Source organism: Carcharodon carcharias, chromosome 28 (genome assembly GCF_017639515.1).
Source record: "Carcharodon carcharias isolate sCarCar2 chromosome 28, sCarCar2.pri, whole genome shotgun sequence".
Lineage (NCBI taxonomy): Eukaryota > Metazoa > Chordata > Chondrichthyes > Lamniformes > Lamnidae > Carcharodon > Carcharodon carcharias.
The window spans coordinates 36,123,626-36,141,639 of record NC_054494.1 but is presented as its reverse complement, the minus strand read 5'-3'; the positions used below and the strand labels follow the sequence as shown (position 1 = coordinate 36,141,639).

Sequence of the window (18,014 nt, the reverse complement as noted above, 5' to 3'; positions counted from 1 at the left end):
GTTATATGTTAGAACAGAATGCTGAGTTAAAACCAACTCTGTTTTTCTGCAGAGATAAAAACAAAAAACTGGATGCTAGAAATCCAAAATTTCCACCAACTCCAGCATGATGCCACCACCAAACGCATCTTCCCTTCACACCCCCCCCCCCCCCCCCCCCCCCCCCTCCCCCCGCAGCATTCCGTAGGGATCGTTCCCTCCGGGACACCCTGGTCCACTCCTCCATCACCCCCTACTCCTCAACCCCTACCTATGGCACCTCCCCATGCCCACGCAAAAGATGCAACACCTGCCCTTTCACTTCCTCTCTCCTCACCGTCCAAGGGCCCAAACACTCCTTTCAAGTGAAGCAGCATTTCACTTGCATTTCCCCCAACTTAGTTACTGCATTCGTTGCTCCCAATGTGGTCTCCTCTACATTGGAGAGACCAAACGTAAACTGGGCGACCGCTTTGCAGAACACCTGCGGTCTGTCCGCAAGAAAGACCCAAACCTTCCTGTCGCTTGCTATTTTAACACTCCACCCTGCTCTCTTGCCCACATGTCTGTCCTTGGCTTGCTGCATTGTTCCAGTGAAGCCCAACGCAAACTGGAGGAACAGCACCTCATCTTCCAACTAGGCACTTTACAGCCTTCCGGACTGAATATTGAATTCAACAACTTTAGATCTTGAACTCCCTCCTCCATCCCCACCCCCTTTCCGTTTCTTCCCCCTTCCTTTTATTTTTTCCAATAATTTATATAGATTTTTCTTTTCCCACCTATTTCCATTATTTTTAAATCTTGTATGCCCTGCTAGTCTTTCCACCCCACCCCCACTAGAGCTGTACCTTGAGTGCCCTGCTCTCCATTCTTAATTAGCACATTCGTTTAGATAATATCACCACCTTCAACACCTCTTTGTTCCTTTGTCTGTGACATCTTTTAATTATCTGCTCCTATCACTGTTTGCTTGTCCCTACAACCACCACCAGCCCCCCCAAACTTTAAACCAGCTTATGTTTCACCCCTCTCCTAATATTCACTCAGTTCTGTCGAAGGATCATGAGGACTCGAAACGTCAACTCTTTTCTTCTCCGCCGATGCTGCCAGACCTGCTGAGTTTTTCCAGGTAATTCTGTTTCTGTTTTTCTGCAGTTTACCTGGATTTTTCCATCCCACTCTTCAGTCTTTCAGGACTTCCCTAATGTACTCTAGAACTGAGCTAAACTTCCAAATCTTGATTAAGGTATCCCATTGTACTGGAGATGGAGCAACCACCACTTACATTTCTTTATGTATCCTTTGGTTGTCCTGTTTTGGATTCGTATGTGCACAGATGTTGCCGCACTTTAACTGTGAATTGGATCTCTGAGGTTCAGTGGTGCTGTAAACGATTTCTCTTCTTTTTCTGCAGGAGTTGTAGAATGTATGGATGAGCCTTGTGACTCTGTACTTATAGAGCAGACAGAACGAGGCTACCGATGTGCCATGGCTGTGCCCAGCACTCTTTACAAGTGAGTTATCACCATTTGTGATTTACAAGCATGTTTCTGTTTGCCCGAGACTAAAGCATGTCCCTTCCCCACCTGTCCTGGTCGACAGGGGGACCTTAAACAAACTGTTTGATTTCGAACAGGGAGTTGTCCCATTGTCCTGGTCAATCCTGCCTGGTGCCCCAATCAGCACCACCAAAAACAGGTTGACTAGTTTTTGACCTTACACACAAAATAGGCAATGCATTTATCTACATGTCACTGAACTTACAAGTAATTCATTTATATGTGGTGTGCTTTGATAGTCAAGGTGTGAGAAGGTGATATACAAAGTGAAACCTTGCCTTTCTAACACATTTAGGCTGACATGACAAACTGTGCCCAAAATATAAACCCATTTTTATTTTCTCCTTTCAGGAGCCTACTTATGTGCTACTAGATTTTATTCTAGATTTGTGGATGTTAGCAATTTGTTTCTAACTGATTTTTTTTTAAAATGTTGTCACTACCCCTGAACATGAACAGTGAAACTGTTCTTGTTAACAAAATGTTAAAGATAGCTTTCAGCTAAGGCCAGTGAGAGACTGGGTTTGTTTTCCTGTGTTGCCACAAGGTGGCAGTGCACTATGCAATGTACAACTACAATAAGCACTGCTTTCTCTTTAAAAAACCCAAGATGTTTCATGGGGTGGGGGTGGATAGAACTGGCTTGGAATTAGGAAATGAGCTGAAGAAATAAGATATAAAAGAAAGCTATGGTATTGAACCTTTTAATTCACTAGATAGGCCACTGCTCAAGTGTTGTGGACAATTCTGGGCACCACACTTGATCAGGAAAGATGTAAAAGCCTGAGAAAAGGTACAGAGGAGATTTTCCGGGTTGTTACCAGCAATGACAAACTTCAGAGGTTGAAAAAGTTAGGACTGTTTTCTTTGGAACAGTGAAGTTTAAGAGGAGATCTACTCGAGGATTTCAACTTGAGAGGTCTTAATAGAGTAGATGGAGGAAAACTGTTCCCGCTGGCAAATGGGTCAATAACCAGGGGTCATAAATTCAAAATAATTAGCAAAAGATCTAGAGGGGAGATAAGAGTTTTCTTCACTGATTGTTGTTGGGAGCTGGGATGCTCTACCTGAAAGGTGGTGGAAGTTGATTCCAACAACACTTTTAAAAGGAAGTTAGATAGTTTCTTGAGGATGAGGAACTTTCAGGGTTACGGCCAAAACACAGGGATGTTGGGCTAAACACATCTGCTCTTTCTAAGAACCAGCACAGGCACCACAGGCCAAATGGCCTCCTTTCATGCTGTAAGTTTCTACGATTCCTCAAGGTAAAAAGATTTTGAGGAGAGATTTGAAGACAGAGAGTGACATGGCAATGCAGAGGGATTCAGGGAGAGAATTCCCGAGTACAAGGGTGTGACGATGTCAGTGTCGGAGTTGGTGGGTAAAGAGGGGAAGAGAGAATGCTTACTGTCCGTTAGAGGGGACCTTGCTGCCTCTAAACAAAAATAAAGACAAGAAACATTTTTTGAAAGCCCATGTAGCCTAGCAGGTCCTTACTCTGACTGAAGTGCCAAGTGATCTATTGCGAGTGCAGGACACTGGAAACTGGTCTTTCCCAAGTTTATATTTAGCATTAAACATTTTTAAATGGAAGATACAAATTACATATTGGATTGGAGAGGTTATTTTTACAAATAAAATGATAAGGGCCTCCTTGCATTTCTCTTTTAATTTCTAGACAAGTACAGGTTGTTGCCACTTAATTCTCTTCAATGGAAGTGATGCAGCTTTACAAAGGGGAAAAGTTTTCCTTCACTGAACCTATAATTGGTTTTAAGTTTTTAAAGTAAGGCAGTTAACGTAGGTCGTTTCCTGAAAGGCGTACTCTAGATATTTGTCCTGTCTGAGGATTAATGTCTTCAAAATTAGATGTGGCAAAGCTTTTTGACAGTTTCATTCTTTCCAGGAGCTTGGGTGCCACCATCCAACAGTAAAATACGTTTAGCATGATGGAAGCATAGTTTTTCTTTTTCTACAGATACGTGATTGGGAAGAAAGGGGAGACTAAACGAAGACTGGAGACTGAGACACGAACTTCCATAACGATCCCTAAACCTGGAATGGAGGGAGAAATTGGTGAGCTTCAGTAGATGTCCAAAGGGAATGTTTTATTAGCGCATGAAATGTTGGTTAAGTTGTAAAAGGAAGTATACTTCTGTTTTTAAACACTCGTTATCAAGCAGCCTGTGCCTGTGTGCAGCAACACCCGGACAACATTCAGGCTTGGACTAATAAATAACATTCGTGCCACACAAGTTCCAGGAAATGACCATCTCCAACAAGAGAAAGTCCGACCATCTTCCCTTGACATTCAATGGCATTACCATTGTCCGATCTCCCACCATTGACATGCTGGAGGTCACCCCCATTGACCAGAAATTATTGAACCAGCCATATAAATACTATGGCTACAAAAGTAGATCAGAGGTTCTGTATTCTGCAGGAAATGATACACCTCCTCATTAACAGCACTGTGAGTGTACCTTCACCACACAGACTGCAGTGGTTCAAGAAGGCAGCTTACCACCACCTTCTCAAGGGCAATTAGGGTGGGCAATGAATAGCAACCTTGCCAATGATGCCCATATCCTGTGAACGAATTTAAAAAAGGTGCCTCACAAATATTTCTGATTTACAGTTGATCTATAATTGTGAAATCTGGGTGTTAATACCACTGTGAAAGTAACGCATGTTGTAGAAGACTGTTACTCCTCTAGTGTTAGTGTATTCCCAAACACTTAAGCACATAGTCTAGGCTCCAGTGCAATGCCTTTAACCTTCAGGTCAGACAGTAAATCAAGGTCTTGTCTGGTGGTTTGAGATTTTGAACATCCTGTGGCTCTATTCAATTCCTTTTGTGCTGATCACCAATCCCCACCCAACCAATTTCAAAAATAAATCCCCATGTCATTTAACGCATTGCCTCAAGTGAGACTTTCAATGCAAAATTTTTAATGTGGTGGGTGCGCTTGGGGTCAAATCAGGCAATCTGTTGAAAAATGCACAGGTCACACTAATGCAGCCGCTGCACTTGAGGTTAGGGTTAGGATACTAAACATAATGAAGAGAGAGCTCTGTGCTGTAGCTGAGCAGGGAATGCTTCATAGTATTAGAAGGCGAAACTCAATTCTAACCTTTTGGTTTCCAGTCATCACTGGGCAGCAGCGAGCGGGTGTCGCATCAGCACAGACGCGGATCGAGGTGATGTTGGAGAGTTTCCGCAGGAAACAGCCCTTCACTCATTTCCTGTCCTTTGCTGTTAATCACTCCACAATTCAGGAACAGTTTGTGAAGTTTAAAGAGCGGGTGTTGGACGAAAGCTCCCAGGTACAGTACCAAGGCTGAGGACAAAGCGTTGCAGTACTTCTGATCCAGGATGTGTAGACGGGTTGGGGTTAGGACAGAACATGGGCTTGAACCAGGCTGATAGCTTCATGGGATAGGTATTCCTGGCAGCCTCCACAGACATCCATTTGAGTACCAGATGGCTGAAGGTACTTTAAAAAGAACTTACATTGATTTCAATTTCAGGATTTCCTGCAGTGATTTACAGCCAATGAAGTACTTCTGAAGCAAAAGCAAATTACTGCGAATGCTGGAAATCTGAAATGAAAACAGAAAATGCTGGAAACACTCAGCAGGCCAGGTAGCACCTGTAGAGAGAAAAACAGAATTAATCTTTCATCTGTATGTTCCAGTATTTGCAGCATTTTGTGTTTTACTTTTGAAGTGTTGTCACTGCTGTAATGAAGGAAATGCAGTAGCCAATTTGTGCACAGCAAGCTTCCTGAAACAGCAGCGTTGGTTGTGACATCCCTATCTGAGAACCTACATGAAGTTTAAAAGAACTTTCATTATTAGAAAGAAAGCCAGTCATTGACCAGGAGCATGAAACTTACAAGGAAGTAACAATTGCCCTCTGATCCAAACTTGCATTAGCCAATTTAGGCAAGAGGCATACTTGAATAGTGGGCATACAAGGGTTGGTAATTAAATGTCCAGCCATTTTCCAAACTACTTGTGAGTCACACCATGGGGCGATCTGTTGGTATAGCCAATTGACAACAGGCAATGACATAATTACATTAAAGAATATCGAGGAAGGTATGAATATTTCATACATCTACATCATATATGCAAATTATTACAACTGACCAAAGTTTTTATTGATCAAAAGAGCAATGTTGTTAATTAAGCCATTTGATTCCGTCAAAGGAATGTAATCTTTATGTAGCAAGCACTTCAAACTTTGCTACAGCACGTAAAATTGATCTGCACCTGCCCTGCGGCCATTCCATTCATGTCATACAAGCCAAATTGACAGGAGGCCCAGAGCTTGTGTTGTGCAGACTGAAATGATCACAGCTATATAGCTTGAGGTCCAGTTTCACACTGGTGCTCCTTGTGTCAGCATTCTAATTGCAACTCTAAACCTAATAAGAAAGAAGGAAACTAGGGCACTTTGGAAGAATGAACAACATCTAGGGCAGACTAGGGTCTCTGGACCCTTGGCAGGTCCTTAAGAAGATCCCAGAGGGGCCTAGAGTGTATGACTTGCACACACCTAATTAGAATTTTGAGTTTTTTGACATTATTTCTCTTGAATTAATATGTTTCTGCAGAATGAGCACGATTTTAATCTGGGTAGCTGAAACCATCTTTCAGAAATAAAGACAGTAGTGCATCAATATTTCAAAGAGGCCATTGCACAGAAATGTTTGAGAACCCTTGATCTAAAGAGGTCATTGGGATCAGGTGACAATATAATTAAAATGTATTTACTGAGCAAGGAAGGAGACCTAACTTCAGAAATACTGCTGTTTTGGGAATGAGTTTTCTGTTTTAATTTGCACTCTTGGGAATAGACAAACAGGCTCTCGCTTGCTTGCTCTTTCTTCCTCTCTCTTTGTTTCTGTTTTCTGGTCCTCTCTTCTCCCCCCTCAGCAAATCTCCTTCTTTCTCTCGCCCCTGCCCTCCCTTTTCCACTCTTTTACCTCTCTTTTTGTCTGTAGGTTATCGCACGTTAAATCTAACCAAAGCAGGAAAAAATGCAACATTTCCTTATTGGCTCAAACATTGTGGCCATAGGCAGCAAGGCCTGGACTCTGGCAAATGACTGTCTGATCATTGGGAATGCAACAGAGGCAAAATCTCCTAGAGGGTTGCTTTAATGTTTGGCTCTATTGCTATTGCTGCCACAAAAAAACTTTACAGGCCATACCCCAAATCGCTCACTGCTCATAAGCAACACTTGGTTGGGCACTAGTATGATAAAATACTTCTATACCTTCCTGACACAATTATCTCCAGATAATTGACTAGACATTAATTTTTTAGTCAATTAGTTAATTACTTCACAATTACAGCACCCCTACATCACAAAGCTCATTAACCATTGGTATTAATTCTGGGCACTGATGAAGATCTGGGTGTTAATGTTATGTTAATTGTATTATTAAGACTAAGGATAAAAAGGTGGAAGGTATTGATTGCTTAAGTATCTTGAGCACATATAAAGAAAGACTGCATGCCTTGATATTCTGTCCTGACATCTGGGGATGGTGGGGCCCTCATTGGGAGGCTCTCTACATGGGAGTCCTCCACTTTTCCATCGGGGATTTGGCGTGGAGGGTGTTGCACGCAGTAGTCCTGTGCAACAAAAGACTAAGGTGGTTCCCGGACTCCCAGGACGCTTGTCTTTTTTGCAGCCTTGAGGGGTCTGTTTTCCACATTTCCATAGATCGTGTGAGGTTGCAGCCCCTGTTTGGAGAGGCTGCTCCTCGAGTTCTGGCTGCACTTCAGCCCCATGCTCCTTATCCTTGGCCACTTGGTGCGGAGAGGGGCAGACAGGGTGGATGACCTCCTTGTCAGCCTGCTCCTGGGCTTGGCCAAGGTGGCCATTAGCAGATCAAGGTAGCAGGCGACTGAGGGGTTTGTTCGGCTTGACTGTCTGCCCCTCTCCCGCAGCCATGTTCGTCCCTGGAGAGGGAGCAGGCGGTGTCCGCTGGCACGCGTGAGGCCTTCCATGACCGGTGGGTGCTGCAGGGAGGGGCTGGGATGCATCATCAATCCCTGGAACGGCATTTTAAATAAATTTGGTAAGTTTGCTTTGTAGTTTTGTTTTAGTTGTTCATTTGATTATTTGTTTTTTTCAGATGAATATAAGAGGGGGACTGCTCGGAGACTGAGTGTATTAGTAGATAGGAGGCAGTCATGCTGCATTCTGTAAATAAAAGAACTAAAAGAAGAAAAGGATTTGCATCTAGTTCATACTTCACCATCTGAATCGGGATCCAATTATCACTCAGAACTAAATTGAGTCAACCCACGAGTTCCACAATGCAATTAGTAATTTGCATGTAGGAGCATTTCAAAGAGAAAGACTTGCACTTATATAGCGCCTTTCACGTCTGGACATCCCAAAGCATTTTATGGCCTATGAAGCACTTTTGAAGTGTAATCACTGTTATAATGTGGGAAAGGGGTGCGATTGCAGCCCATTTCAGATAATAGTTACAGCTCAGACTGACCCCTGTCATTGGTAGCATCATCTGAAACTTTGATCAGCTTTCTGCTTTGTAATCATTCCTAGATACTCACTATTCTCCATGCAGTAGACCTCAATCCCTTCTTGCTAGTTTGTAGCATTCCCCAGAGGGTGGAACAATGTGAAAATTCAGCTTTTCTGTTCCTTTTCTCTTTTAGGACCGTGGGATTGACAGCAGTATTTTCCAGAACCCAGCAAAGCTCCATCTGACGATCGGAACACTCGTTCTGCTTAATGAGCAAGAGATCACCAAAGCCTGTGAACTGCTGCAGAAATGCAAAGAGGACTTCATCAGGTGAGTAAAGCCCCAGTCAATTCCAGCAATTGGCTGCTGCTCTTCCATCTGAATGGTGTTCCTCAGTTTGCAGCTGTGTTCCAACAGAGATTTCCCACTGAGGTTTATCTGTAACGCCAGCATACAGTGAAAGGAATGATTTGAAAGCAAAATGTACTCGACTCCTGCAAAAAATTAAATTTACACTTATGTGTTTGGAGGGGGAGAAATCATTCACCAGGTGAGCTTGCAAAGATCCCTTCGGCAGCCTTCTGACAGTTGTCCTCTCTTCTCTCTCCTTCCCTGCTCCAACTATCAAGGCAAAAAGTTTTAAGAAAGTAACCCAAAGCACAGGTGCAAGTTTCTGAAACTTTTTTCATCAGTATCTCATCCCTTCAGCACAGTAACTCTAGAATCCTTGCCACTGTCAGTCCAAGCTTTAACATTGTCCACCCATTCAGAGTCCCTATTGTGGCTTTACATGGAAAAGCTGCATTTCACAATTGATCTTGTGGAGTCACAAATGTTTAGAACCTCAATGTCTGTCTGTCACAAATGGTCTGATCTGGTCACCACTAGATGTCATTAAATCCTTGACAAAGCTCTGCACTACACCCTTTCTCTTCAACCTGGATTGGGTCAGTTTGGACCCGCTGTGGCGCAATCGCAGTTCAGCTATTGGGACCAAGATGCATTGTGACAAGTAAAGGTGCAAATTTGCTTGAAAATGATGGAATAGTGTTAAACGATTTGGGGCAATGCTAATCCCCAGTTCCAGCTGCTCAAATAAAGTTATTGCAGGGAATTATGCAATGGCTGGCTTTATATCAAACATTTTCAAACTCTTTTTGTGGAACCACATGAAAACATTGCTTCTGTCTCACACACCCAATGAAAGTATGAAGACGCTTACAAGGGCCCAGAGCACATCAGTGCACTGGGACATTCTATGGTGCAACATGTTACAGCAACAGCACTGCTAAGAGATGGATTTCCTCTTTAAAGCAGGAATGATTACACCAGGACTGACTTAAGCCAGGAACAAACTGGGGCTTTGTTAAAGAAAGAAAGACTGATTATTCAACAAAGAAGATTTGCGCATACAGTGCGGATGAGCTGCTAGCTGGTCGCACTCGTGATAGGTTTTACAGCAACCTTCTTCAGGAATCTTGGTTTGCATACCTCCATTAATCCTCCATACTGGAAAGCTTTACAGATTCCTGGCGCTAAGGTAACACAAAATAAATTATTAGTGTAACTCAGGGAAATCGGTTTTGTAAAAATCATGCATTTTAGTTAATTGCAGCTATAAAAATGGAAAATAATGGAAATGGGGAGGTCAGCCAGCATCTGAAAAGAGAAGACTTTAACCTGTCTTTTCGCTTCACAGATGCTGTTGGGCCTGCTGCATATTATATGTTTTTATTTTAGGTTTCCAACATTTGCAAGTTGTTTTAAATCTGGTTAGTTTACTTATCTCTGCACCCACCCCCCCAACCTTCAATTTAAAATCATTGTCTTCATGGCCTTGCTCCTCCCTCTTTAATCTCTACTGACCCCACAATCGTCCTTCCAAACTCTCTATTCCTCCGACTCTGGCCTCTTGTGCAATCTCCTCCTCCCTTTGTCCCAGCCTAGACGGCCATTCTCTGAACCATTAGGCCACATGATCTGAATTCTCTCCCTAAACCCCTCTGCTTCTCCACCTCCCTCTCCTTGACAACCTAACATTAAACCAGGCTTTTTGACCAATCCATTCCCTATCTTTTGTAACCTCTTCCAGCCCTACAACTTTCCAAGACCTCCAATTCTGACCTCTTGTACATCTCTGATTTTACCATCGGTGGCTGTGCCTTCAGTTCCCATGGCCCTGAACTCTGGAATTCCCTCTCTAAACCTCTGCACCCCTCTTTTCCTTTAAGGTACTCTTTAAAACCTACCTCTTTGACCAAGCTTTTGGTCACGTGTCCTAATATCTCCCCATGTGGCTCAATGTCAAATTTTGTCTAATAATCTTTCCATGAGGCGTCTTGCTGTATTAAAGGCGCTGTATAAATACAAGCTGGTGGAGGGGCTATAGGAAATGGATCCTACAACCCTAATGCCTGAAGGCAAGGAGGGGGGGTGGTGAAATAATTTGTCCTGCCACAGGTTCTGTGATTTATGTTGAGGAAGTGGTTAAAATCTGGTTTTACAGCCAGTAACTGGAGGTACTGGAAGAACTTACACCCTGCTTTGCTGTTTGAGAGGAGGGTTATAGTTAAATGTGCAGAAAGCTCCTTGTGATGCAGAAGGAACAGCTCGTGCTGTGGGCTATATGATTAGGGGCAGTGGTGGAAGAGACTGTAAGAGGGTAAGGCTTGGGTTGTATATCCAGTTGAGGTGTTGGCAGGGGATTGGTAAACCGTTTCTTTATCAGGGCTGGCAGAGGTTGGATTGTTTGCATTTTGCTAGGGGGAATCAGGAAAAGAAGAGGATTCTGCAGCATATCTAGCTGAAGGGGTATAAACATTTCCAACTTGTGTGTTGTGTTTAGTTCTGTAGGTGCTATGGAGGAACATGTCTTACATTCATCCTCGTGTTTCTGTTGCATATTCACTACCCTCTGTTGTGCGAACAGTAATAAGGCAACAAAGCCTGCTGAGAGTCACCAGAGGGCATGAATATAAATGAGCGCCAATATATTCAGCCTCCTGCTTGAGTAAACAGTTTTAAATAGTTTCTTTCCAAGGCCAGTGAAAGATTGGAACAGTATCCCTTAGGAGATCATGACGCACTCTTAGATTGATGTTTGTTAGGCAAGCATCGTGTGGTTTACATGATGAGCACTAACGCAAAGTGAAGTAATTAATGCTAATCGTGCAGTAAGTTGAGCAGTTCTACCTGTTTCTCAGATATTTGCCTCCGTAGAATTAAGGAATTGCTTCGCAATGTTTTAAGACACTTTTAAAAATCTGATTAAACCTAACCTGCAGACTTTTTCTATCATTTTAGTCTCTTCAGATATTTTAAATACAAGTGTATATCTTTTAATTGACTGTGTTTTCTGCTTTCCTTCCGCTTCTCTTATTAGTTTCAGTTGTCACCTTGGCATAATTGGTGGCACTCTTACCTCCAGGTCAGAAGATTGCAGGTTCAACCCCATTCCAGACTTGGAACGCCTAAGCTAGGCTAACAGTTGAATGCAGTTCTAAGGGAGTGCTGACCTGTCAAGAGTGCTGTATTTCAGATGTGATGTAAAACATGTTCTACAGGAATGGAAGCCATAGGAGCCAATGTAGTGTCTAGCAGTGCTCCAAGTAGGGAACGCAGAGCAGAGAGCAATACCTTAGAGGTGGACTGTGGATTAGAGGTGCACAAGAAGAATGGAGAGGTCAGAACTAACGAAGACAGCAAAGAAGTTAAGGAGGGAGAAAGCACCATGATTGCAGTCACATAGGATATCCTTGATAATTGAAGGGTTTCGAACAAGAATGGTCAGAATGAAGTTAGAAGGTAATGATCTGACCCAGGACTTTAGAAAGACCTTTCTCCCACTGGTAGATAATCTGCTGCGTTTTAAAGAAAATGATTTAATTGCCTAGTAAGGCCATAGAATCACCCTTAACAAGGCTGAAGGCTACAAGTTTAGAACTGTACACAGTCCTTCCAAATTCAGCAAATTTGCAATCCAAATTGTACAACTATGAATGTCAGCGCATCTCAGAGATTGAGTTACAGCCTTTAAATTCCTTTGCAGCACATTTTATTTTATGCAACACTTTTGCTTATTTTTGTAAATGACAATGTTGATGAACAATGCAACCCATTCTCTCTAGGATGCAGCCAGTATGGGCATGCGTCAGCATTTCTGTATCAGTCCAAAATGCCTGATGGATACTTCAATCCTGTTTCTTCTGCTTGTGCAGTTCTTTCCCAGTTGGTGGCATCAATTGAACATCCATTGCTTGTAAGCAGAAGTTCAGATGCAGGTTTAAGCATGACTAAAAGAAAGCCTAACATTTATATAGCAGCTTGCGCAACCTCTGTATGCTCCACAGCCAATCTAGTACTGCATTTGGAGTATAGTCACCATTGGTAACATAGGAATTACACTAGCTGAATCTTGGGCTGGTGGACTGAATTTCATTGGAACTTCTGCTCCATCGCGATCACTTGAACACAGTTTCTGCCAAAATAACAGCAGGTTTAGCTCTGAAGAGGAGTCATACAGACACGAAACGTCAACTCTTTTTTTTCTCCACGGATGCTGTTAGACCTGCTGAGTTTTTCCAGCATTTTCTGTTTTTGTTTCAGATTTCCAGCACCTGCAGTATTTTGCTTTTATCTTAGGGGGTAAGGAGACTCTGGACAACTGTAATGGAATTACCGCTTGCCTTAAATGGCTTGGCATTGTTGTACAGGTCACATGATAACTGTGGCCATCTTATCAAAGCTTTTTGCAGGTAAGACAAGGGCAGGAAAAAGGCAGATCCACAGAGAACCATCTTGAAAAGTCTCCAACCCAGAGGGAGATAGAGAAAGGCATCTAAAAACAGCTACTGGTCTGCTGTAAAGTAACTAGGCAGCTAAAAGTGGCAAACTTGCAGAACAGGAGTACAGAACTTTCTCCCTTGCCTGTAATCTCTGATTCCACCTACTAAGCTCAGCTATTAAAGCAACCTCCGGCAGTCTGACAGTGGAAGCCATCACAGCTGCAGAGACAACTCTACAACCTCGAGTAATAAAATCAAAAAATGCTGGAAAAACTCAGCAGGTCTGACAGCATCTGTGAAGAGAGAAACAGAGTTAACATTTCGAGACCGTATGACTCTTCTTCAGAGTTAAAGAGAAGTAGAAATGAGTTGGAATTTATACTGTTGGAGGGGGGTGGAACAGGTAAAGCAGAACAGAAGGTCAGTAATAGGTGGGGGCTAAGGAGAGATTGACAAAGATGTCATGGACACAAGACAAAGGGAGTGTTAATACAACCTCAAGACCTTCACTTCAGACAACACACCTTGACTTCAAAACATATCCAAATATGGATTATTCTTACATTTATACATTTACATTTATAAGTATCATTTTATCTTCATTTGTAACTAATCTTTGTGTATGCATGTGTTAGTAACTTTATCTTTTCTTAAGTAACTTCCAGAGCAATAGTGTGAAATAAACTAACCTTTTCCTTTTAAAGTAAAAAGGCTTTGCTGCTGAGTGTTTTTAATTGAATTTTCTCACTCCACAGATAAGAAAATGCGCGCGCACACACACACACACACATTGTTCACGGATGACTTTGGGAAAACATCTTTTAAAGCATCCACAATACAAGAAACATGGAAGCAGCAACTTGAAGCAATAAAGGTTGCATTTATGTAGTGTGTTACTTGACCTCAGGATGACCCAAAGCACTTTACACCCAATGAACTGCTTTTTGAAGGGTAGGCACTGCTGTAATGATCTTAATAGAATTTGTTTATTATGAGCATTCCAATCTATTTACAAGAGCTTCCCTGCGTTTTGGCCTTGCAATGCACCCAAGGTAAACTTGATCAATGCTTGCAGCAGAGAAAACATTGTGAAAGTGCTTGTGATGGAAGCAAATTAGGCAAGTTGGGCCCATTTTGAGAATTGTGGTATGTTATCGCATTATGTCTTTTCAGCATGTGGGCTTTACAATGTTTTATGAGTCTTAATCTCTTTGCAGTAGTTTACTGGGTTATGATTATAGTGGTATACATTGAGGATATTACAAGGGACCTGGCGATTCTGACGTTAAGTAAGAGGTGAACTGAACAAAATAACCTGTAAGAAAGTTGAATCTACAGGAGCTTAAATGACTCAACATATCCAGGCGGTTTATATTCTGTATACACAATAACTGTTTAAAACTGTGAAAACAAAACTTTACAAACCTCCTATTTTCATGCTGTGTCATGCAGTGATGCTCCTATTGCGTGCAGTAATTTAATTTGTATAAGGACAAGTCGGTTTGGGTCCTTGTCCCATATGAATATTTCAGCAGCTGTGGTTTCTGTAGTGTTTTTATGTAGTATTTTGCTCTCGATCAGGAAGCAAAGATTACAACTGCATTTAAAGGGGAAATGAGACTGCCTTGAAATTGCCTTTGGAAATTTATGAACAGGTAATCAACATGACTCCTCAACTAAGAAACTATATAGTGCTATGGGAAAGGTTGAACATGTTGGACCTTTACCCATTTAATGTAATTTAATTTACCCATTGGAGTTTAGAAGAATTATCGAAACATATATAATCCTGGCAAGGGAGTCAAGGGTTATTGGAGGGCAGATAGGAAAGTAGAGTTAAGATCACAATCAGGTCAGCCATGATCTTACTGAATGGTGGAACAGGCTTGAAGGGCCAAATGGCCTACTCCTGCTCCTAAGTGCTATGTTACTATGAGACAGTGCAGGGGAACCCCTTAGGATTTCAACCACAATGTAGGCCATCACAGCGGTGGAAACACCTTGGTGGCCTTTCTGGTGATCTCACTCAATGTTTGCAGTGTAAGCACAAATTGACCAATTGAGCATATCAGGCCAATCTTTTAAAGGGAATTGGATAAGTATATGAACAGCAAGAATGTAATAAGGTTATAGAGAAAGGACAGCAAAATGTGATTAGAATTGACAAGGCCATTGAAGAGCTATCACCCGCTTTGTTGTAAGATAGATACCTTTGTGCTGTAAATTCTGTCATCCATAATAACTCGTAAAAGAATATGTTTCAAAGCATGCACATGTCTTTTGTACTTCGCATTGACTGCCACTCTTTTGAATAGCTGTATATGCATTGAAGAGAGTGAACTGAACTGCAATGAGCATGGCTTCAATTGCAAAGGGAAGGAGCTAAGAAGAAAGAGTAGACAACAATCTAATAAAGACAAAGAAAGAACTTGTATTAACATGACACTTTTCAAGATCTCAGTATATCCCAAAGTCAATGAATTACTTTTGAAATGTAGTCACTCATGCAATGTGGAAAACATGGCAGCCAATTTGTACATAGTAAGCTCCCACAAACAGCAATGCGATGACCTGATTACCTGCTTTTATGTGATGTTGGTTGAGGGATAAATCTTGTCCAGGACACTGGGGCGTACTCCCTGTTTTTCTTCAAATAGTGCCATTGGATCTTTCACTCCCTCTTGGAAGAGCAGATTGGGCCTTGGTTTAGCATCTCATCTGAAATATGACACCTCTAATAGTGCGGCACTCCCTTTGTACTGCATTGGAGTGTCAGCCTGGATTATGTGTTTAGATCTCTGGAGTGGGACCTGAACCCATAGATTTTTAACTCCGATGTGAAAGTGGTACCATTGTCCAAGGAAAGTTGAAGGGGTGAACCTCAGGCATATAAAGCATAAAATAGAGTTGGTGAGGGTAGCTTTGAATGCTATTCTGTTCAAGTCAAGTCTAGATCAACTCAATTATCTACCATTGAATAACTATTTTATAATATCCATTTTTATTTCATTTACACTAATTTAAATTTGCATGATCTACTGACTAATGAGTTGATCTACTAGGTAAGACAATGAAATCAAAGACATTGAAGTACAAATGGCCTTTTCTCATCCCTTATTCTTATTTTCTTGTGCCCCTGTTCAGATGAAGCTCATTAAACAGTTCATGGCTCGCTTTTGTAATTTTATGTATTTTGTTTTCTGATGCCTTTATGATGAGATTCTCTTGTTTAAATCTGATATCCCAGTCTTCGAGCAGTTGCTGTGGCTTTATCTGTGCTGAGTGCTTTACATGTCCTCTGACTGCCTTGTGTGATCCTCCTTCTTCCAGTAAACTTACTGATGGAAAGCCGCTCATTGTGAGGATGGAAGGGATTGAATACATGAATGATGACCCAAGTATGGTCGATGTTCTTTATGGAAAGATTCAAATGAAGAATGGAACAGACAAGTAAGTAATAAAGAACTTGACAGTTCATTCTACCACTATCTGGTTTCTGAGGAAAACTGAGAGTTGAGGTTAGTTCCCCTGTACACTGGAGATGGTAAAATAAATACACCCTCCCCTCTCCTTTCTCCCACCCAGTAATCAAACATCTAATTTCCTGTTCAACAGTCTTGCAGTAATCAATGGCTCAAAAAAAAACCCAGCTATTCATATTGTAGCTATTTGGAAACCTTGTTGTGCACAATTGTTTTTATGCAGCAAGTACTGGTCTGCAATGCCTGAAAGGGTGGTGGAAGCAGATCGAATAATAATTTGCCAGAGGGAAGGGGAAGGATTTGCAGGACTCTGGGGAAAGAGCAGGTGAGTGGGACTAATTGGATAGCTACCACAGATGTGCTGGATGGAAGACGGAATGGGTTACTCCTATGCTATGTAATTCTGTGATTCTGTGAAGTAGTGGCTGCGTTTTCCAGGTGACAGCCATTGCATTTCAAAGTAATTCATTTGGACTTTTCTGAGACCTTGGTGAAAGAAAGAAAAGAAAAAGAGTTGCATTTATATAGCATTTTTCACAACCACTGGATATCGCAAGCACTTTACGGCCCATTAATTACTTTTTTAAATGTGGACCCTGCTGTAATGCAGGATACCCAGCATCCACTTGTGCATAGAAAACTCTTACAAACAGCAATATGCTAATGACCAGATATTCTGTTTTTGTGATGTTGATGGATAAATATCGACCCAGGCACTATGAATAACCTCTGCTCTTCTTTGAAATAGTGTCATGCGATCTTGTACCTTCACCCGAGCAGGTGGATGGATGATGTGCAAGCTTCTCTTTATTTGCTGTTGTTTTCCCTTGTATTTTTCTGATTGATCCATCGTCATTTGCAAGGCTGTTGTTTTTCAGTTTTCACAGGGTTGGGGTTGTGGGGGGCACTGACAGCCGGAGCAGTGAAACATAATTTTTGGAACACTGGAAAAGTTCCCTGAATCCCGTGAAATTGAGACGGAGTAAAATCATAAAATGCTGGAAGTACTCAGCAGGTCAGTCAGCATCTGTGATGATAAAAAACAGTCTGACCCTTCTGATGAAGCCACGAACTTCCAGCATTTTCTGTTTTTACTATACACTCGTCGTTTCCTTTTCATCTTGCAGTAGATCATGGGCCTTTGGTTGTTTTCTTCATGGCTGTTGAGTGAAAGGCACTGAAACTGCAAAATGGCTAAAAGAAGGTCTTTAAACGAGTGAAATATACTAAAATGTGTTGCATACACATACTTAAACCAGGCTATCAACTGACTGCACAAAAATTAAGGGCAGTTAATTTAGAATTGGAATGCACAGAGCTGAAGAGTACCATAAGTCTGTAATTTACTGATGGGAACAAGACATCTGGAGATAGAGGATGAATCCCATGACTATTTCCTTTCCTATGGGATAATTCCTGGTCTGAAATATCTCTGCTTATGGTTGGAACCTCGTTAAGTCGGGAGACACTGCATCCATTCAGCTGGGTGAGATCCCAAATCCAAGAAGCATTCAGTCTGAATAACTGTTAAAATGGTGCTTGTAATGGTAAAAAGTCAAAGCTTAAGGCTCGTTATCTGAATGCATGCAGCACTTGTGACAAGATGGATGAGTTGAGGCACAAATAGAAATAAATGAATATGACTTGATAGCTATTACAGAGACATGGCTGCAGGTGACCAAGACTGAGAATTCA

At 41.8% G+C, this 18,014-nt stretch overlaps 1 protein-coding gene across 3 annotated transcripts in view; it reads left to right on the top strand.

Moving 5' to 3' along the window:
* ascc1 (activating signal cointegrator 1 complex subunit 1) overlaps window positions 1–18,014 on the top strand; it is a 46,690-nt gene that overhangs the window by 7,247 nt on the left and 21,429 nt on the right. For all 3 annotated transcript variants that reach the window (XM_041176386.1, XM_041176388.1, XM_041176389.1), the window contains exons 3-7: window positions 1,397–1,496; window positions 3,520–3,617; window positions 4,690–4,868; window positions 8,247–8,383; window positions 16,168–16,287. In XM_041176386.1, coding sequence (XP_041032320.1) covers window positions 1,397–1,496; window positions 3,520–3,617; window positions 4,690–4,868; window positions 8,247–8,383; window positions 16,168–16,287 — 634 coding nt within the window. The remainder of the gene's footprint in view (window positions 1–1,396; window positions 1,497–3,519; window positions 3,618–4,689; window positions 4,869–8,246; window positions 8,384–16,167; window positions 16,288–18,014) is intronic.